The sequence below is a fragment of the Salvelinus fontinalis genome, chromosome 10 (assembly GCF_029448725.1).
Source record: "Salvelinus fontinalis isolate EN_2023a chromosome 10, ASM2944872v1, whole genome shotgun sequence".
Lineage (NCBI taxonomy): Eukaryota > Metazoa > Chordata > Actinopteri > Salmoniformes > Salmonidae > Salvelinus > Salvelinus fontinalis.
Window position 1 is genome coordinate 2,454,024 of NC_074674.1, and position 22,924 is coordinate 2,476,947.

Sequence of the window (22,924 nt, forward strand, 5' to 3'; positions counted from 1 at the left end):
AGTACAACACTCTTGCATGAGGAACACTAATTAGGGCCCCCTGCCCTACTCACCAAAACGTTGGTTCCTACCCTGTCACTACCACTGTTGTTTGTATTGGGTATCTATGCTAGAGCAACAGGAAACATCTGAATGAAACACACCATTTCCTCCTTCTGCTTTAATGATTTGTATTTCTCGCCCAATATTTTTTTTTAATTATAGCATCCAATGATATGAAAAGGGAACAAATTTGAAAGATTTACCGGACATTTTCATACTTCACCCGCTGTTTTAGGGGACAAAAACATGCAAAGACAAGTAGACAAACATCAGAACTGTAAATGTTTACACAAATACATGCATTCGTTTTTATTCACAAAACCAGTCCAATTTTCTAAATGAATACAAACATCGCTGTTGTTTTTAAAAGATGTAGCTACCAGCAACATAATTTTTAAAAATTAACAAATAAAAAGTACAAATAAATTCATGTTTCAGTGCGTTCAAATGGGTAGACTCAGAACAAGTGCCTCCTAGTGATGTCACCCTCTGTCCTCCTCATGCCAGACACAGTCGCTAGGGCCACAGGAACGTAAGGCTGCCAGTTTCACTAAATAAAAAGCTTGGAAATACAGGCGAGGAAAACACGGTTGGTTGGTTGGTTGGTTGGTTGGTTGGTTGGTTGGTTGGTTAGTTAGTTGGTTGGTTGGTTGGTTGGGGAGATTCCAGTGAGTTCTCTGGAGGTTAGCATCATCCTGCTAAAGAGTCCCCTAGACTTCTGCCCCATAGGATGAGAGTTGCTTTTTCATTTGAATCAGAAATATGGATTTTTACATTTTGAAACATTTCCTTTTTCTTTTAAAAGACAACCATTGATCCGTTTCAAACTATATTCTTGCAACAATATAAATCATAAAATAGACAAGGGTTTAGATAAGAACAATGGTGCTAAATTACAATAGTGCCTGCCATTAGCCACTAGTTTTAAAATATAGCCATAAATGTACATTCTCTACACAAGTACTGTATCTTTCCACACGTGAACAACATTAACACCAAACACAGACATGTGTTGATTGTCCAACACTCAGTCAGTCATTTCTGTTTGGCAATGAACAGTTCCATGTCTGAGACAGAAAAGACCTGCTGGAAACAGGACAAAATGTACCAAAATGGGAACATAGAAAAGGGAATGAATGAAAGTTGCCATAGATTATTTTCTTTATATTTAATTTTTGGTTCAAGGAATAATTAGGTGCATCCATTACTCAGTTGATTATTTTGTATCATTCCTGTTTCATAATTTTTTAAACATCTTTTTATTTGATGTTTGTTTGTTTTCTTGTCAGCCTGTGTCCATGCCCGATACAATCGAAGCGAGAGTTGGCATTGCACTTGATCGCAGAGCTTTGGGTTTGTGTAGGTAGGGGTTAGAGTGGAGGAGGGTCAGAGTCTTACTGGAACCACCGGAATGCTGCTCCTGTAGGAAGCATCACCTTCTTAGAGAAAAAAAAAGACGAAGAGAGAGAAGAGAGAAGGAGAGGGTTAGTGGACGCAGCTTGGAGAAGATAACACATCCCTAGACCCATTCTAAACTGCAACGTCTGCAGTTTCTCTCTCTCTCCTCTCTCTCTGGACATTTTTCTCCCCCAGTCTAATTATTGAATAGATTCAGACAACAACATGCTCATCAAATCTCCACATCAAACACATTAACAGACACCCTCTCTCTCTCTCTCTCTCTCTCTCTCTCTCTCTCTCTCTCTCTCTCTCTCTCTCTCTCTCTCTCTCTCTCTCCTTCTCTCTCTCTCTCTCTCTCTCTCTCTCTCTGGCCTGCAAGCACTATCATGGAAATCACTGCATCCCACACAGACATATCCCCCGCCATCCCGTACCCCTCGCTCTGGCCGTCAACAGCCATGGCCCTGGCTCCATACGAAACCTGATATGGCACATTTATTATTTAGTCACCACGCAGTCACGTCCATCTCCCATGACACCCCAGCGCTCTCACTGGTGACACTGCTCTCTCTGTTCCTCCCTCACTCTTCTCTCAGAGTGGGATCTCTAGCTCTGATTGCATTGCACTAGGCAGGGCAGGCACCAAAGCAATGCAGCTGCAGGGGTTGAGTGGTCGCCTGCCAGTCATAAGATAGAGGACCGCTGGGGCTCAAGCTCGGCTCAGCCCTCGGAGCTGCAGCACGGCTGGCGTTCTGAGAAGCACAACTCTACTGCGGCACAGAATCTCACATGTTAGCTAGCGCTGCCTGGAGCCAGTCAAGGGCAGCTCGAAAAACACTCACACACCCACACACACACTCACTTCCTCACACACACTTACATACATAAAATAGCACAAGAACAATATACTTATCACACTGATAAACCACAAAGCTGATGCTACAGCTAGCTTTGTGTTTTATCAGTCGATGTCAATGTAGTAACTTAAAATAAATCACAGACTACACAAAACAATTCAGAATACGGGGAAAATAGTATTTGAAAAGAAAAGGAGAGTCGCACACTCTAGGACCTCAGATACAATCATTTTATAAACTACATTTCGACACTCAGGCTGTCTTCATCAGGGTATAGAAAGAGAGAGGGCGAGGAGGAAGAGAGAAAGAGTAAGGGGGAGGAGAGAAAGAGAGACACAAGAAAGAGAGAGGGGGTGGAAAGAAAGAGAGAGGAGGAGGACGAGGAGAGAAATAAAATAGTATTTAACATAATCAACTTTTCTCTTCTGTCATATCATTTTCACTTTGGAATATTCACAACACTAAAAAAGCAAGGAGGTCAAGGTGGTGCAAGGGCCATAAGCACCTCACTAATGACCTTTCACCTATGACACTCAGGCACCTAGATGCTAGGCTCCATACCTTTTTCATTGTGAACTCACCAGTGACTTATTAAAGGAAAAACAATCTGAGCCAACACCTGTGACCTCCATTCTGCATAAACATGATTGTTTGTCACGTCTGGCTAAGGGGGAAGGGGCTCCCAAGGTCACGATCCTTTCCAGGCATCCATTTCAATGTCCACCATCTCAATCTCTGTTTATTGATTTTACTATGAATATGTTGCTGTTACGTTCCTCAATAGACGTTGCATTTAGCCTACACTTCCCCAACCCAGGGGCCTGCTAGCCTTGCTCTAGCATGGTTAGCAGAACATTTCATACTCTGAAATGTGGCTCCAGTATCTAATTTGCTATCTTATTTGTTCTGACATAGTGTGACTCTGTTAGGGACAGCTGATCCAGGACCAGCCCATAGGGGAACATTCTCTTTAGAGCAGAGCATTAGGCTAAATACTCCCATCAATCACTTCCCATTGGACAGCCCCAGGTCCACTGGTAACAAGAACCCTTTCACCTGTGACTGTGATGTCAAGTCTCCCCTCCCATCTCATAGGTTGGCTAAGAGAGTTAATAACTCCACTGCTGTCTGTCTGTCTGTGTCTGTATGTCTGTGTCTGTATTTCTATGTCTGTATTTCTGTATGTCTGTCTGACTGTACTTGTCTGTCCTACTCCTACTAGTTTCTGTGTCTGCCTGGCAACATGCCTACTGATCAGTATGTCTCTGTGTCAGTCTGCATGCCTGTGTGTCTCTGCGTCAGTCTGCATGCCTGTGTGTCTCTGTGTCAGTCTGCATGCCTGTGTGTCTCTGTGTCAGTCTGCATGCCTGTGTGTGTCTGTGTCAGTCTGCATGCCTGTGTGTCTCTGTGTCAGTCTGCATGCCTGTGTGTCTCTGTGTCAGTCTGCATGCCTGTGTGTCTCTGTGTCAGTCTGCATGCCTGTGTGTCTCTGTGTCAGTCTGCATGTCTGTGTGTCTCTGTGTCAGTCTGCATGCCTGTGTGTCTCTGTGTCAGTCTGCATGCCTGTGTGTGTCTGTGTCAGTCTACATGCCTGTGTGTCTCTGTGTCAGTCTGCATGCCTGTGTGTCTCTGTGTCAGTCTGCATGCCTGTGTGTGTCTGTGTCAGTCTGCATGTCTGTGTGTGTCTGTGTCAGTCTGCATGCCTGTGTGTGTCTGTGTCAGTCTGCATGTCTGTGTGAGGGGGTAACACCACTCAGTGAAAGCTCTCTGGCTCAGTGTCTGCATGCCTCAAACTGGCCATGTCATGTCACCACACATTTAATACCTGTAGTGGGTCGGCTGGATCTGTCCTCTCACCATGATGCCTCAACACAGACAGACAGACAGACAGACAGACAGACAGACAGACAGACAGACAGACAGACAGACAGACAGAACAGACAGACAGACAGAACAGACAGAACAGACAGACGGAACAGACAGACGGAACAGACAGAAAGGACGGACAGAAGAACAGACAGACAGACAGAACAGACATGCAGACAGATCAGACAGAACAGACATACAGAACAGACAAGACAGAACAGACAGAAAGACAGAACAGACAGAACAGACAGAAAGACAGAACAGAACAGACAGAACAGACAAGACAGAACAGACAGAACAGACAGAAAGACAGAACAGACAAGACAGAACAGACAGACAGAACAGACAGAAAGACAGAACAGACAAGACAGAACAGACATACAGAACAGACAAAACAGACAGAACAGACAGAACAGACAGAACAGACAAGACAGAACAGACAGAAAGACAGAACAGACAGAACAGACAGAACAGACATACAGAACAGACAGAACAGACAAGACAGAACAGACAGTACAGACAGAAAGACAGAACAGACAGAACAGACATACAGAACAGACAGAACAGACAGAACAGACATACAGAACAGACAGAACAGACAAGACAGAACAGACATACAGAACAGACAGAACAGACAGAACAGACATACAGAACAGACAGAACAGACAGAACAGACAGAACAGACAGAACAGACATACAGAACAGACAGAACAGACAGAACAGACAGAACAGACAAGACAGAACAGACAGAACAGGTTTTAACAAATAAACTAACACATATCCACAAAACCAAACCAAACCAAGGCAGACCAGAGTACAGAAACACACTAGCATTAAAACAAACACATTACCAAACAAATATAAACTCAAGTTGACATAAAACCTATACTTCTCTCTCTCACCGACAGAGCAAACAACAACCGTGAGACTGAGACTAGTGGTGAAAACTCAGACGCAGATGTAGTAGAAAGGAAGTGTATCTCGTGGGCTTTATTTATTTCCCTTCAAACGTAGCGTTCCAAAAATAAATCCAGACATCTCCAGGCAGCAAGGTGTGTAGTGGCAAAGGCCTCGACACGCTAAGGCCTCAGCACTCTAACGCCTCGGCACGCTAAGGCCTCGACACTCTAACGCCTCGGCACGCTAAGGCCTCAGCACTCTAACGCCTCGGCACGCTAAGGCCTCGACACTCTAACGCCTCGACACGCTAACGCCTCGGCACTCTAACGCCTCGGCACGCTAAGGCCTCGGCACGCTAAGGCCTCGACACTCTAACGCCTCGGCACGCTAAGGCCTCGGCACGCTAAGGCCTCGACACTCTAACGCCTCGGCACGCTAAGGCCTCGACACGCTAAGGCCTCGGCACGCTAAGGCCTCGGCACGCTAAGGCCTCGGCACTCTAACGCCTCGGCACTCTAACGCCTCGGCACTCTAACGCCTCGGCACTCTAACGCCTCGGCACGCTAAGGCCTCGGCACGCTAAGGCCTCAGCACGTTAACGCCTCAGAACGCTAAGGCCTCAGCACGCTAACGCCTCGGCACGCTAAGGCCTCGGCACGCTAAGGCCTCGGCACTCTAACGCCTCGGCACTCTAACGCCTCGGCACGCTAAGGCCTCGGCACGCTAAGGCCTCAGCACGCTAACGCCTCAGGACGCTAAGGCCTCAGCACGCTAACGCCTCGGCACGCTAAGGCCTCGGCACTCTAACGCCTCGGCACTCTAACGCCTCGGCACGCTAAGGCCTCGGCACGCTAAGGCCTCAGCACGCTAACGCCTCAGGACGCTAAGGCCTCGGCACGCTAAGGCCTCGGCACGCTAACGCCTCGGCACGCTAAGGCCTCGGCACGCTAAGGCCTCGGCACGCTAAGGCCTCGGCACGCTAAGGCCTCGGCACTCTAACGCCTCGGCACTCTAACGCCTCGGCACGCTAAGGCCTCGGCACGCTAACGCCTCGGCACGCTAAGGCCTCGGCACGCTAAGGCCTCGACACTCTAACGCCTCGGCACGCTAAGGCCTCGACACGCTAAGGCCTCGGCACGCTAAGGCCTCGGCACTCTAACGCCTCGGCACTCTAACGCCTCGGCACGCTAAGGCCTCGGCACGCTAAGGCCTCGGCACGCTAAGGCCTCGGCACTCTAACGCCTCGGCACTCTAACGCCTCGGCACGCTAAGGCCTCAGCACGCTAACGCCTCGGCACGCTAAGGCCTCGGCACGCTAAGGCCTCGGCACGCTAAGGCCTCGACACTCTAACGCCTCGGCACGCTAAGGCCTCGGCACGCTAAGGCCTCGACACTCTAAGGCCTCGACACGCTAAGGCCTCGACACGCTAAGGCCTCGGCACGCTAAGGCCTCGGCACTCTAACGCCTCGGCACTCTAACGCCTCGGCACTCTAACGCCTCGGCACGCTAAGGCCTCGGCACGCTAAGGCCTCAGCACGCTAACGCCTCAGGAAGCTAAGGCCTCAGCACGCTAACGCCTCGGCACGCTAAGGCCTCGGCACTCTAACGCCTCGGCACTCTAACGCCTCGGCACGCTAAGGCCTCGGCACGCTAAGGCCTCAGCACGCTAACGCCTCAGGACGCTAAGGCCTCGGCACGCTAAGGCCTCAGCACGCTAACGCCTCGGTACGCTAAGGCCTCGGCACGCTAAGGCCTCGGCACGCTAAGGCCTCGGCACGCTAAGGCCTCGGCACGCTAAGGCCTCAGCACTCTAACGCCTCGGCACTCTAACGCCTCGGCACGCTAAGGCCTCAGCACGCTAACGCCTCGGCACGCTAAGGCCTCGGCACTCTAACGCCTCAGCACTCTAACGCCTCGGCACTCTAACGCCTCGGCACTCTAACGCCTCGGCACTCTAACGCCTCAGCACTCTAACGCCTCGGCGCTCTAACGCCTCAGCACTGTAACGCCTCGGAACGCTAAGGCCTCAGCACTCTAACGCCTCGACACGCTAAGGCCTCAGCACTCTAACGCCTCGACACGCTAAGGCCTCGACACTCTAACGCCTCAGCACTCTAACGCCTCAGCACTCTAACGCCTCAGCACTCTAACGCCTCGACACTCTAACGCCTCAGCACTCTAACGCCTCAGCACTCTAACGCCTCGGCACGCTAAGGCCTCAGCACTCTAACGCCTCAGCACTCTAACGCCTCAGCACTCTAACGCCTCGACACGCTAAGGCCTCAGCACTCTAACGCCTCAGCACTCTAACGCCTCAGCACTCTAACGCCTCAGCACTCTAACGCATCGACACGCTAAGGCCTCAGCACTCTAACGCCTCGGCACTACAACGCCTAACGTCTCGGCACTCTAACGTCTCGGCACTCTAACGCCTCGGTACTCTAACGCCTCGGCACTCTAACGCCTCGGCACTCTAACGCCTCGACACTCTAACGCCTCGGCACTCTAACGCCTCGACACTCTAACGCCTCGACACGCTAAGGCCTCGGCACTCTAACGCCTCGACACTCTAACGCCTCGACACTCTAACGCCTCGACACTCTAACGCCTCGGCACTCTAACGCCTCGACACTCTAACGCCTCGACACGCTAAGGCCTCGGCACTCTAACGCCTCGGCACTCTAACGCCTCGGCACTCTAACGCCTCGGCACTCTAACGCCTCGGCACTCTAACGCCTCGGCACTCTAACGCCTCGGCACTCTAACGCCTCGTCACTCTAACGCCTCGACACTCTAACGCCTCGGCACTCTAACGCCTCGGCACTCTAACGCCTCGACACTCTAACGCCTCAGCACTCTAACGCCTCAGCACTCTAACGCCTCAGCACTCTAACGCCTCAGCACTCTAACGCCTCAGCACTCTAACGCCTCGACACTCTAACGCCTCAGCACTCTAACGCCTCGACACTCTAACGCCTCGACACGCTTACGCCTCGGCACTCTAACGCCTCGGCACGCTAAGGCCTCGGCACGCTAAGGCCTCGACACTCTAACGCCTCGGCACGCTAAGGCCTCGACACGCTAAGGCCTCGGCACGCTAAGGCCTCGGCACTCTAACGCCTCGGCACTCTAACGCCTCGGCACGCTAACGCCTCGGCACGCTAACGCCTCGGCACGCTAAGGCCTCGGCACGCTAAGGCCTCAGCACGCTAACGCCTCAGCCCGCTAACGCCTCAGGACGCTAAGGCCTCAGCACGCTAACGCCTCGGCACGCTAAGGCCTCGGCACTCTAACGCCTCGGCACTCTAACGCCTCGGCACGCTAAGGCCTCGGCACGCTAAGGCCTCAGCACGCTAACGCCTCAGGACGCTAAGGCCTCGGCACGCTAAGGCCTCGGCACGCTAACGCCTCGGTACGCTAAGGCCTCGGCACGCTAAGGCCTCGGCACGCTAAGGCCTCGGCACGCTAAGGCCTCGGCACTCTAACGCCTCGGCACTCTAACGCCTCGGCACGCTAAGGCCTCGGCACTCTAACGCCTCGGCACTCTAACGCCTCGGCACGCTAAGGCCTCGGCACGCTAAGGCCTCGGCACGCTAAGGCCTCGGCACGCTAAGGCCTCGGCGCGCTAAGGCCTCGGCGCTCTAACGCCTCGGCGCTCTAACGCCTCGGCGCTCTAACGCCTCGGCGCTCTAACGCCTCGGCACTGTAACGCCTCGGCACGCTAAGGCCTCAGCACTCTAACGCCTCGACACGCTAAGGCCTCAGCACTCTAATGCCTCGACACGCTAAGGCCTCGACACTCTAACGCCTCAGCACTCTAACGCCTCGACACTCTAACGCCTCAGCACTCTAACGCCTCGACACGCTAAGGCCTCGGCACTCTGACGCCTCGGCACTCTGACGCCTCGGCACTCTGACGCCTCGGCACTCTGACGCCTCGGCACTCTAACGCCTCGGCACTCTAACGCCTCGGCACTCTAACGCCTCGGCACTCTAACGCCACGGCACTCTAACGCCTCGGCACTCTAACTTCTCGGCACTCTAACGTCTCGGCACTCTCACGCCTCGGCACTCTAACGCCTCGGCACTCTAACGCCTCGGCGCTCTAACGCCTCGGCACTGTAACGCCTCGGCACGCTAAGGCCTCAGCACTCTAACGCCTCGACACGCTAAGGCCTCAGCACTCTAATGCCTCGACACGCTAAGGCCTCGACACTCTAACGCCTCAGCACTCTAACGCCTCGACACTCTAACGCCTCAGCACTCTAACGCCTCAGCACTCTAACGCCTCAGCACTCTAACGCCTCGGCACTCTAACGCCTCGACACGCTAAGGCCTCAGCACTCTAACGCCTCAGCACTCTAACGCCTCAGCACTCTAACGCCTCGACACGCTAAGGCCTCAGCACTCTAACGCCTCAGCACTCTAACGCCTCAGCACTCTAACGCCTCGACACGCTAAGGCCTCAGCACTCTAACGCCTCGGCACTACAACGCCTAACGTCTCGGCACTCTAACGTCTCGGCACTCTAACGCCTCGGTACTCTAACGCCTCGGCACTCTAACGCCTCGGCACTCTAACGCCTCGACACTCTAACGCCTCGACACGCTAAGGCCTCGGCACTCTAACGCCTCGGCACTCTAAAGCCTCGGCACTCTAACGCCTCGACACTCTAACGCCTCGGCACTCTAACGCCTCGGCAATCTAACGCCTCGGCACTCTAACGCCTCGGCACTCTAACGCCTCGACACTCTAACGCCTCGGCACTCTAACGCCTCGACACTCTAACGCCTCGACACTCTAACGCCTCGACACTCTAACGCCTCGGCACTCTAACGCCTCGACACTCTAACGCCTCGACACTCTAACGCCTCGACACTCTAACGCCTCGGCAATCTAACGCCTCGACACTCTAACGCCTCGACACGCTAAGGCCTCGGCACTCTAACGCCTCGGCACTCTAACGCCTCGGCACTCTAACGCCTCGGCACTCTAACGCCTCGGCACTCTAACGCCTCGACACTCTAACGCCTCGACACTCTAACGCCTCGGCACGCTGACGCCTCGGCACTCTAACGCCTCGGCACTCTAACGCCTCGGCACTCTAAAGCCTCGGCACTCTAACGCCTCGGCAATCTAACGCCTCGGCACTCTAACGCCTCGGCACTCTAACGCCTCGACACTCTAACGCCTCGACACTCTAACGCCTCGACACTCTAACGCCTCGGCACTCTAACGCCTCGACACTCTAACGCCTCGACACTCTAACGCCTCGGCAATCTAACGCCTCGACACTCTAACGCCTCGACACGCTAAGGCCTCGACACTCTAACGCCTCGACACGCTAAGGCCTCGGCACTCTAACGCCTCGGCACTCTAACGCCTCGGCACTCTAACGCCTCGGCACTCTAACGCCTCGGCACTCTAACGCCTCGGCACTCTAACGCCTCGACACTCTAACGCCTCGACACTCTAACGCCTCGACACTCTAACGCCTCGGCACTCTAACGCCTCGACACTCTAACGCCTCGGCACTCTAACGCCTCGGCAATCTAACGCCTCGGCACTCTAACGCCTCGGCACTCTAACGCCTCGACACTCTAACGCCTCGGCACTCTAACGCCTCGACACTCTAACGCCTCGACACTCTAACGCCTCGGCACTCTAACGCCTCGGCACTCTAACGCCTCGACACTCTAACGCCTCGACACTCTAACGCCTCGGCAATCTAACGCCTCGACACTCTAACGCCTCGACACGCTAAGGCCTCGGCACTCTAACGCCTCGGCACTCTAACGCCTCGGCACTCTAACGCCTCGGCACTCTAACGCCTCGGCACTCTAACGCCTCGGCACTCTAACGCCTCGGCACTCTAACGCCTCGACACTCTAACGCCTCGACACTCTAACGCCTCGACACTCTAACGCCTCGACACTCTAACGCCTCGGCACGCTGACGCCTCGGCACGCTGACGCCTCGGCACTCTAACGCCTCGGCACTCTAACGCCTCGGCACTCTAAAGCCTCGGCACTCTAACGCCTCGACACTCTAACGCCTCGGCACTCTAACGCCTCGGCAATCTAACGCCTCGGCACTCTAACGCCTCGGCACTCTAACGCCTCGACACTCTAACGCCTCGGCACTCTAACGCCTCGACACTCTAACGCCTCGACACTCTAACGCCTCGACACTCTAACGCCTCGGCACTCTAACGCCTCGACACTCTAACGCCTCGACACTCTAACGCCTCGGCAATCTAACGCCTCGACACTCTAACGCCTCGACACGCTAAGGCCTCGGCACTCTAACGCCTCGGCACTCTAACGCCTCGGCACTCTAACGCCTCGGCACTCTAACGCCTCGGCACTCTAACGCCTCGGCACTCTAACGCCTCGGCACTCTAACGCCTCGGCACTCTAACGCCTCGACACTCTAACGCCTCGACACTCTAACGCCTCGACACGCTGACGCCTCGGCACTCTAACGCCTCGGCACTCTAACGCCTCGACACTCTAACGCCTCAGCACTCTAACGCCTCGACACTCTAACGCCTCGACACGCTAACGCCTCGGCACTCTAAAGCCTCGGCACGCTAAGGCCTCGGCACGCTAAGGCCTCGACACTCTAACGCCTCGGCACGCTAAGGCCTCGACACGCTAAGGCCTCGGCACGCTAAGGCCTCGGCACTCTAACGCCTCGGCACGCTAAGGCCTCGGCACGCTAAGGCCTCAGCACGCTAACGCCTCAGCCCGCTAACGCCTCAGGACGCTAAGGCCTCAGCACGCTAACGCCTCGGCACGCTAAGGCCTCAGCACTCTAACGCCTCGGCACTCTAACGCCTCGGCACGCTAAGGCCTCGGCACGCTAAGGCCTCAGCACGCTAACGCCTCAGGACGCTAAGGCCTCGGCACGCTAAGGCCTCAGCACGCTAACGCCTCAGCACTCTAACGCCTCAGCACTCTAACGCCTCAGCACTCTAACGCCTCGGCACTCTAACGCCTCGGCACTCTAACGCCTCGGCGCTCTAACGCCTCAGCACTGTAACGCCTCGGCACGCTAAGGCCTCAGCACTCTAACGCCTCGACACGCTAAGGCCTCAGCACTCTAATGCCTCGACACGCTAAGGCCTCGACACTCTAACGCCTCAGCACTCTAACGCCTCGACACTCTAACGCCTCAGCACTCTAACGCCTCAGCACTCTAAAGCCTCAGCACTCTAAAGCCTCAGCACTCTAACGCCTCGACACGCTAAGGCCTCGGCACTCTAACGCCTCGGCACTCTGACGCCTCGGCACTCTGACGCCTCGGCACTCTGACGCCTCGGCACTCTGACGCCTCGGCACTCTGACGCCTCGGCACTCTAACGCCTCGGCACTCTAACGCCTCGGCACTCTAACGCCTCGGCACTCTAACGCCTCGGCACTCTAACGCCTCGGCACTCTAACTTCTCGGCACTCTAACGTCTCGGCACTCTCACGTCTCGGCACTCTCACGTCTCGGCACTCTAACGCCTCGGCACTCTAACGCCTCGGCACTCTAACGCCTCGGCACTCTAACGCCTCGACACTCTAACGCCTCGACACGCTAAGGCCTCGGCGCTCTAACGCCTCGGCGCTCTAACGCCTCGACGCTCTAACGCCTCGGCGCTCTAACGCCTCGGCGCTCTAACGCCTCGGCGCTCTAACGCCTCAGCACTGTAACGCCTCAGCACTCTAACGCCTCGGCACTCTAACGCCTCGGCGCTCTAACGCCTCAGCACTGTAACGCCTCGGCACGCTAAGGCCTCAGCACTCTAACGCCTCGACACGCTAAGGCCTCAGCACTCTAATGCCTCGACACGCTAAGGCCTCGACACTCTAACGCCTCAGCACTCTAACGCCTCGACACTCTAACGCCTCAGCACTCTAACGCCTCAGCACTCTAACGCCTCGGCACTCTAACGCCTCGACACGCTAAGGCCTCAGCACTCTAACGCCTCAGCACTCTAACGCCTCAGCACTCTAACGCCTCGACACGCTAAGGCCTCAGCACTCTAACGCCTCAGCACTCTAACGCCTCAGCACTCTAACGCCTCGACACGCTAAGGCCTCAGCACTCTAACGCCTCGGCACTACAACGCCTAACGTCTCGGCACTCTAACGTCTCGGCACTCTAACGCCTCGGTACTCTAACGCCTCGGCACTCTAACGCCTCGGCACTCTAACGCCTCGGCACTCTAACGCCTCGACACTCTAACGCCTCGACACGCTAAGGCCTCGGCACTCTAACGCCTCGGCACTCTAACGCCTCGGCACTCTAACGCCTCGGCACTCTAACGCCTCGACACTCTAACGCCTCGACACGCTAAGGCCTCGGCACTCTAACGCCTCGGCACTCTAACGCCTCGGCACTCTAACGCCTCGACACTCTAACGCCTCGGCACTCTAACGCCTCGGCACTCTAACGCCTCGGCACTCTAACGCCTCGGCACTCTAACGTCTCGGCACTCTAACGCCTCGACACTCTAACGCCTCGACACTCTAACGCCTCGACACTCTAACGCCTCGGCACGCTGACGCCTCGGCACTCTAACGCCTCGGCACTCTAACGCCTCAGCACTCTAACGCCTCGGCACTCTAACGCCTCGGCACTCTAACGCCTCGGCGCTCTAACGCCTCAGCACTGTAACGCCTCGGCACGCTAAGGCCTCAGCACTCTAACGCCTCGACACGCTAAGGCCTCAGCACTCTAACGCCTCGACACGCTAAGGCCTCGACACTCTAACGCCTCAGCACTCTAACGCCTCGGCACTCTAACGCCTCAGCACTCTAACGCCTCAGCACTCTAACGCCTCGGCACTCTAACGCCTCGACACGCTAAGGCCTCAGCACTCTAACGCCTCAGCACTCTAACGCCTCAGCACTCTAACGCCTCGACACGCTAAGGCCTCAGCACTCTAACGCCTCAGCACTCTAACGCCTCAGCACTCTAACGCCTCGACACGCTAAGGCCTCAGCACTCCAACGCCTCGGCACTACAACGCCTAACGTCTCGGCACTCTAACGTCTCGGCACTCTAACGCCTCGGTACTCTAACGCCTCGGCACTCTAACGCCTCGGCACTCTAACGCCTCGGCACTCTAACGCCTCGACACTCTAACGCCTCGACACGCTAAGGCCTCGGCACTCTAACGCCTCGGCACTCTAACGCCTCGGCACTCTAACGCCTCGGCACTCTAACGCCTCGGCACTCTAACGCCTCGACACTCTAACGCCTCGACACGCTAAGGCCTCGGCACTCTAACGCCTCGGCACTCTAACGCCTCGGCACTCTAACGCCTCGACACTCTAACGCCTCGGCACTCTAACGCCTCGGCACTCTAACGCCTCGGCACTCTAACGCCTCGGCACTCTAACGTCTCGGCACTCTAACGCCTCGACACTCTAACGCCTCGACACTCTAACGCCTCGACACTCTAACGCCTCGGCACGCTGACGCCTCGGCACTCTAACGCCTCGGCACTCTAACGCCTCGACACTCTAACGCCTCGGCACTCTAATGCCTCGACACGCTAAGGCCTCGACACTCTAACGCCTCAGCACTCTAACGCCTCGACACTCTAACGCCTCAGCACTCTAACGCCTCAGCACTCTAACGCCTCGGCACTCTAACGCCTCGACACGCTAAGGCCTCAGCACTCTAACGCCTCAGCACTCTAACGCCTCAGCACTCTAACGCCTCGACACGCTAAGGCCTCAGCACTCTAACGCCTCAGCACTCTAACGCCTCAGCACTCTAACGCCTCGACACGCTAAGGCCTCAGCACTCTAAAGCCTCGGCACTACAACGCCTAACGTCTCGGCACTCTAACGTCTCGGCACTCTAACGCCTCGGCACTCTAACGCCTCGGCACTCTAACGCCTCGGCACTCTAACGCCTCGGCACACTAACGCCTCGACACTCTAACGCCTCGACACGCTAAGGCCTCGGCACTCTAACGCCTCGGCACTCTAACGCCTCGGCACTCTAACGCCTCGACACTCTAACGCCTCGACACTCTAACGCCTCGGCACTCTAACGCCTCGGCACTCTAACGCCTCGACACTCTAACGCCTCGACACGCTAAGGCCTCGGCACTCTAACGCCTCGGCACTCTAACGCCTCGGCACTCTAACGCCTCGGCACTCTAACGCCTCAGCACTCTAACGCCTCGGCGCTCTAACGCCTCGGCGCTCTAACGCCTCAGCACTGTAACGCCTCGGCACGCTAAGGCCTCAGCACTCTAACGCCTCGACACGCTAAGGCCTCAGCACTCTAATGCCTCGACACGCTAAGGCCTCGACACTCTAACGCCTCAGCATTCTAACGCCTCGACACTCTAACGCCTCAGCACTCTAATGCCTCGGCGCTCTAACGCCTCAGCACTGTAACGCCTCGGCACGCTAAGGCCTCAGCACTCTAACGCCTCGACACGCTAAGGCCTCAGCACTCTAATGCCTCGACACGCTAAGGCCTCGACACTCTAACGCCTCAGCATTCTAACGCCTCGGCATTCTAACGCCTCGGCATTCTAACGCCTCGGCACTCTAACGCCTCGGCACTCTAACGCCTCGGCACTCTAACGCCTCGGCACTCTAACGCCTCGACACGCTAAGGCCTCAGCACTCTAACGCCTCAGCACTCTAAAGCCTCACCACTCTAAAGCCTCAGCACTCTAACGCCTCGACACGCTAAGGCCTCGGCACTCTAACGCCTCGGCACTCTGACGCCTCGGCACTCTGACGCCTCGGCACTCTGACGCCTCGGCACTCTGACGCCTCGGCACTCTAAAGCCTCGGCACTCTAACGCCTCGGCACTCTAACGCCTCGGCACTCTAACGCCTCGGCACTCTAACGCCTCGGCACTCTAACGCCTCGGCACTCTAACGTCTCGGCACTCTAACGTCTCGGCACTCTCACGTCTCGGCACTCTAACGCCTCGGCACTCTAACGCCTCGGCACTCTAACGCCTCGGCACTCTAACGCCTCGACACGCTAACGCCTCGACACGCTAAGGCCTCGGCACTCTAACGCCTCGGCACTCTAACGCCTCGGCACTCTGACGCCTCGGCACTCTGACGCCTCGGCACTCTGACGCCTCGGCACTCTGACGCCTCGGCACTCTGACGCCTCGGCACTCTAAAGCCTCGGCACTCTAACGCCTCGGCACTCTAACGCCTCGGCACTCTAACGCCTCGGCACTCTAACGCCTCGGCACTCTAACGCCTCGGCACTCTAACTTCTCGGCACTCTAACGTCTCGGCACTCTCACGTCTCGGCACTCTAACGCCTCGGCACTCTAACGCCTCGGCACTCTAACGCCTCGGCACTCTAACGCCTCGACACGCTAACGCCTCGACACGCTAAGGCCTCGGCACTCTAACGCCTCGGCACTCTAACGCCTCGGCACTCTAACGCCTCGGCACTCTAACGCCTCGGCACTCTAACGCCTCGGCACTCTAACGCCTCGACACTCTAACGCCTCGACACTCTAACGCCTCGGCACGCTGACGCCTCGGCACTCTAACGCCTCGGCACTCTAACGCCTCAGCACTCTAACGCCTCGACACTCTAACGCCTCGGCACTCTAACGCCTCGGCCCTCTAACGCCTCGGCACTCTAACGCCTCGGCACGCTAACGCCTCGGCACTCTAACGCCTCGGCACTCTAACGCCTCGGCACGCTAAGGCCTCGGCACGCTAACGCCTCGGAACGCTAAGGCCTCGGCACGCTAACGCCTCGGCACGCTAAGGCCTCGGCACGCTAAGGCCTCGGCACTCTAACGCCTCGGCACGCTAAGGCCTCGGCACGCTAAGGCCTCGACACGCTAAGGCCTCGGCACGCTAAGGCCTCGGCACGCTAAGGCCTCGGCACGCTAACACCTCGGCACACTAAGGCCTCGACACGCTAAGTCCTCGGCACGCTAACGCCTCGGCACGCTAAGGCCTCGGCACGCTAAGGCCTCGGCACGCTAACGCCTCGGTACGCTAAGGCCTCGGCACTCTAACGCCTCGGCACGTTAAGGCCTCGGCACGCTAAGGCCTCGGCACGCTAAGGCCTCGGCACTCTAACGCCTCGACACTCTAACGCCTCGGCACTCTAACGCCTCGGCACTCTAACGCCTCGGCACTCTAACGCCTCGGCACTCTAACGCCTCGGCACTCTAACGCCTCGACACTCTAACGCCTCGACACTCTAACGCCTCGAAACTCTAACGCCTCGGCACTCTAACGCCTCGGCACTCTAACGCCTCGGCACTCTAACGCCTCGGCACTCTAACGCCTCGACACTCTAACGCCTCGGCACTCTAACGCCTCGGCACTCTAACGCCTCGACACTCTAACGCCTCGGCACTCTAACGCCTCGGCACTGTAACGCCTCGGCACTCTAACGCCTCGGCACTCTAACGCCTCGGCACGCTAAGGCCTCGGCACGCTAACGCCTCGGAACGCTAAGGCCTCGGCACGCTAAGGCCTCGGCACTCTAACGCCTCGGCACGCTAACGCCTCGGCACTCTAACGCCTCGGCACTCTAACGCCTCGGCACGCTAAGGCCTCGGCACGCTAACGCCTCGGAACGCTAAGGCCTCGGCACGCTAACGCCTCGGCACGCTAAGGCCTCGGCACGCTAAGGCCTCGGCACTCTAACGCCTCGGCACGCTAAGGCCTCGGCACGCTAAGGCCTCGACACGCTAAGGCCTCGGCACGCTAAGGCCTCGGCACGCTAAGGCCTCGGCACGCTAACACCTCGGCACACTAAGGCCTCGACACGCTAAGTCCTCGGCACGCTAACGCCTCGGCACGCTAAGGCCTCGGCACGCTAAGGCCTCGGCACGCTAACGCCTCGGTACGCTAAGGCCTCGGCACTCTAACGCCTCGGCACGCTAAGGCCTCGGCACGCTAAGGCCTCGGCACGCTAAGGCCTCGGCGCTCTAACGCCTCGACGCTCTAACGCCTCGGCACTGTAACGCCTCAGCGCTCTAACGCCTCAGCACTCTAACGCCTCGGCACTCTAACGCCTCGGCACTCTAACGCCTCGGCGCTCTAACGCCTCAGCACTGTAACGCCTCGGCACGCTAAGGCCTCAGCACTCTAACGCCTTGACACGCTAAGGCCTCAGCACTCTAATGCCTCGACACGCTAAGGCCTCGACACTCTAACGCCTCAGCACTCTAACGCCTCGACACTCTAACGCCTCAGCACTCTAACGCCTCAGCACTCTAACGCCTCGGCACTCTAACGCCTCGACACGCTAAGGCCTCAGCACTCTAACGCCTCAGCACTCTAACGCCTCAGCACTCTAACGCCTCGACACTCTAACGCCTCGGCACTCTAACGCCTCGGCACTCTAACGCCTCGACACTCTAACGCCTCGACACTCTAACGCCTCGGCACTCTAACGCCTCGGCACTCTAACGCCTCGACACTCTAACGCCTCGACACGCTAAGGCCTCGGCACTCTAACGCCTCGGCACTCTAACGCCTCGACACGCTAAGGCCTCAGCACTCTAACGCCTCAGCACTCTAACGCCTCAGCACTCTAACGCCTCGACACGCTAAGGCCTCAGCACTCTAACGCCTCAGCACTCTAACGCCTCAGCACTCTAACGCCTCGACACGCTAAGGCCTCAGCACTCTAAAGCCTCGGCACTACAACGCCTAACGTCTCGGCACTCTAACGTCTCGGCACTCTAACGCCTCGGCACTCTAACGCCTCGGCACTCTAACGCCTCGGCACACTAACGCCTCGACACTCTAACGCCTCGACACGCTAAGGCCTCGGCACTCTAACGCCTCGGCACTCTAACGCCTCGACACTCTAACGCCTCGACACTCTAACGCCTCGGCACTCTAACGCCTCGGCACTCTAACGCCTCGACACTCTAACGCCTCGACACGCTAAGGCCTCGGCACTCTAACGCCTCGGCACTCTAACGCCTCGGCACTCTAACGCCTCGACACTCTAACGCCTCGGCACTCTAACGCCTCGGCACTCTAACGCCTCGGCACTCTAACGCCTCGGCACTCTAACGTCTCGGCACTCTAACGCCTCGACACTCTAATGCCTCGACACTCTAACGCCTCGACACTCTAACGCCTCGGCACGCTGACGCCTCGGCACTCTAACGCCTCGGCACTCTAACGCCTCGGCACTCTAACGCCTCGGCACTCTAACGTCTCGGCACTCTAACGCCTCGACACTCTAACGCCTCGACACTCTAACGCCTCGACACTCTAACGCCTCGGCACGCTGACGCCTCGGCACTCTAACGCCTCGGCACTCTAACGCCTCGACACTCTAACGCCTCAGCACTCTAACGCCTCGACACTCTAACGCCTCGACACGCTAACGCCTCGGCACGCTAACGCCTCGGCACGCTAACGCCTCGGCACGCTAAGGCCTCGGCACGCTAAGGCCTCGACACTCTAACGCCTCGGCACGCTAAGGCCTCGACACGCTAAGGCCTCGGCACGCTAAGGCCTCGGCACTCTAACGCCTCGGCACTCTAACGCCTCGGCACTCTAGCGCCTCGGCACGCTAAGGCCTCGGCACGCTAAGGCCTCAGCACTCTAACGCCTCAGCACTCTAACGCCTCAGCACTCTAACGCCTCGACACGCTAAGGCCTCAGCACTCTAACGCCTCAGCACTCTAACGCCTCAGCACTCTAACGCCTCGACACGCTAAGGCCTCAGCACTCTAACGCCTCGGCACTACAACGCCTAACGTCTCGGCACTCTAACGTCTCGGCACTCTAACGCCTCGGTACTCTAACCCCTCGGCACTCTAACGCCTCGGCACTCTAACGCCTCGGCACTCTAACGCCTCGACACTCTAACGCCTCGACACGCTAAGGCCTCGGCACTCTAACGCCTCGGCACTCTAACGCCTCGGCACTCTAACGCCTCGGCACTCTAACGCCTCGGCACTCTAACGCCTCGACACTCTAACGCCTCGACACGCTAAGGCCTCGGCACTCTAACGCCTCGGCACTCTAACGCCTCGGCACTCTAACGCCTCGACACTCTAACGCCTCAGCACTCTAACGCCTCAGCACTCTAACGCCTCGACACGCTAAGGCCTCAGCACTCTAACGCCTCAGCACTCTAACGCCTCAGCACTCTAACGCCTCGACACGCTAAGGCCTCAGCACTCTAAAGCCTCGGCACTACAACGCCTAACGTCTCGGCACTCTAACGTCTCGGCACTCTAACGCCTCGGCACTCTAACGCCTCGGCACTCTAACGCCTCGGCACACTAACGCCTCGACACTCTAACGCCTCGACACGCTAAGGCCTCGGCACTCTAACGCCTCGGCACTCTAACGCCTCGGCACTCTAACGCCTCGGCACTCTAACGTCTCGGCACTCTAACGCCTCGACACTCTAACGCCTCGACACTCTAACGCCTCGACACTCTAACGCCTCGGCACGCTGACGCCTCGGCACTCTAACGCCTCGGCACTCTAACGCCTCGACACTCTAACGCCTCGGCACTCTAATGCCTCGACACGCTAAGGCCTCGACACTCTAACGCCTCAGCACTCTAACGCCTCGACATTCTAACGCCTCAGCACTCTAACGCCTCAGCACTCTAACGCCTCGGCACTCTAACGCCTCGACACGCTAAGGCCTCAGCACTCTAACGCCTCAGCACTCTAACGCCTCAGCACTCTAACGCCTCGACACGCTAAGGCCTCAGCACTCTAACGCCTCAGCACTCTAACGCCTCAGCACTCTAACGCCTCGACACGCTAAGGCCTCAGCACTCTAACGCCTCGGCACTACAACGCCTAACGTCTCGGCACTCTAACGTCTCGGCACTCTAACGCCTCGGCACTCTAACGCCTCGGCACTCTAACGCCTCGGCACACTAACGCCTCGACACTCTAACGCCTCGACACGCTAAGGCCTCGGCACTCTAACGCCTCGGCACTCTAACGCCTCGGCACTCTAACGCCTCGACACTCTAACGCCTCGACACTCTAACGCCTCGGCACTCTAACGCCTCGGCACTCTAACGCCTCGACACTCTAACGCCTCGACACGCTAAGGCCTCAGCACTCTAACGCCTCGGCACTCTAACGCCTCGACACGCTAAGGCCTCAGCACTCTAACGCCTCAGCACTCTAACGCCTCAGCACTCTAACGCCTCAACACGCTAAGGCCTCAGCACTCTAACGCCTCAGCACTCTAACGCCTCAGCACTCTAACGCCTCGACACGCTAAGGCCTCAGCACTCTAAAGCCTCGGCACTACAACGCCTAACGTCTCGGCACTCTAACGTCTCGGCACTCTAACGCCTCGACACGCTAACGCCTCGGCACGCTAACGCCTCGGCACGCTAACGCCTCGGCACGCTAAGGCCTCGGCACGCTAAGGCCTCGACACTCTAACGCCTCGGCACGCTAAGGCCTCGACACGCTAAGGCCTCGGCACGCTAAGGCCTCGGCACTCTAACGCCTCGGCACTCTAACGCCTCGGCACTCTAGCGCCTCGGCACGCTAAGGCCTCGGCACGCTAAGGCCTCAGCACTCTAACGCCTCAGCACTCTAACGCCTCAGCACTCTAACGCCTCGACACGCTAAGGCCTCAGCACTCTAACGCCTCAGCACTCTAACGCCTCAGCACTCTAACGCCTCGACACGCTAAGGCCTCAGCACTCTAACGCCTCGGCACTACAACGCCTAACGTCTCGGCACTCTAACGTCTCGGCACTCTAACGCCTCGGTACTCTAACCCCTCGGCACTCTAACGCCTCGGCACTCTAACGCCTCGGCACTCTAACGCCTCGACACTCTAACGCCTCGACACGCTAAGGCCTCGGCACTCTAACGCCTCGGCACTCTAACGCCTCGGCACTCTAACGCCTCGGCACTCTAACGCCTCGGCACTCTAACGCCTCGACACTCTAACGCCTCGACACGCTAAGGCCTCGGCACTCTAACGCCTCGGCACTCTAACGCCTCGGCACTCTAACGCCTCGACACTCTAACGCCTCAGCACTCTAACGCCTCAGCACTCTAACGCCTCGACACGCTAAGGCCTCAGCACTCTAACGCCTCAGCACTCTAACGCCTCAGCACTCTAACGCCTCGACACGCTAAGGCCTCAGCACTCTAAAGCCTCGGCACTACAACGCCTAACGTCTCGGCACTCTAACGTCTCGGCACTCTAACGCCTCGGCACTCTAACGCCTCGGCACTCTAACGCCTCGGCACACTAACGCCTCGACACTCTAACGCCTCGACACGCTAAGGCCTCGGCACTCTAACGCCTCGGCACTCTAACGCCTCGGCACTCTAACGCCTCGGCACTCTAACGTCTCGGCACTCTAACGCCTCGACACTCTAACGCCTCGACACTCTAACGCCTCGACACTCTAACGCCTCGGCACGCTGACGCCTCGGCACTCTAACGCCTCGGCACTCTAACGCCTCGACACTCTAACGCCTCGGCACTCTAATGCCTCGACACGCTAAGGCCTCGACACTCTAACGCCTCAGCACTCTAACGCCTCGACATTCTAACGCCTCAGCACTCTAACGCCTCAGCACTCTAACGCCTCGGCACTCTAACGCCTCGACACGCTAAGGCCTCAGCACTCTAACGCCTCAGCACTCTAACGCCTCAGCACTCTAACGCCTCGACACGCTAAGGCCTCAGCACTCTAACGCCTCAGCACTCTAACGCCTCAGCACTCTAACGCCTCGACACGCTAAGGCCTCAGCACTCTAACGCCTCGGCACTACAACGCCTAACGTCTCGGCACTCTAACGTCTCGGCACTCTAACGCCTCGGCACTCTAACGCCTCGGCACTCTAACGCCTCGGCACACTAA

The 22,924-nt window shown here is 57.3% G+C and overlaps 1 protein-coding gene across 6 annotated transcripts in view; it reads right to left on the bottom strand.

The window, feature by feature from the left end:
• Window positions 1–320: 320 nt before the first annotated feature.
• Window positions 321–22,924, bottom strand: part of LOC129863356 (CXXC-type zinc finger protein 5-like) — a 51,692-nt gene continuing 29,088 nt past the window's right edge. For 5 of the 6 annotated variants that reach the window (XM_055935277.1, XM_055935278.1, XM_055935276.1 and 2 more), the window contains one exon: window positions 321–1,481. In XM_055935277.1, the coding sequence (XP_055791252.1) occupies window positions 1,437–1,481 (45 nt within the window). In that variant the 3' untranslated portion in view covers window positions 321–1,436. The remainder of the gene's footprint in view (window positions 1,482–22,924) is intronic. The other variant, XM_055935281.1, reaches the window with a different exon arrangement.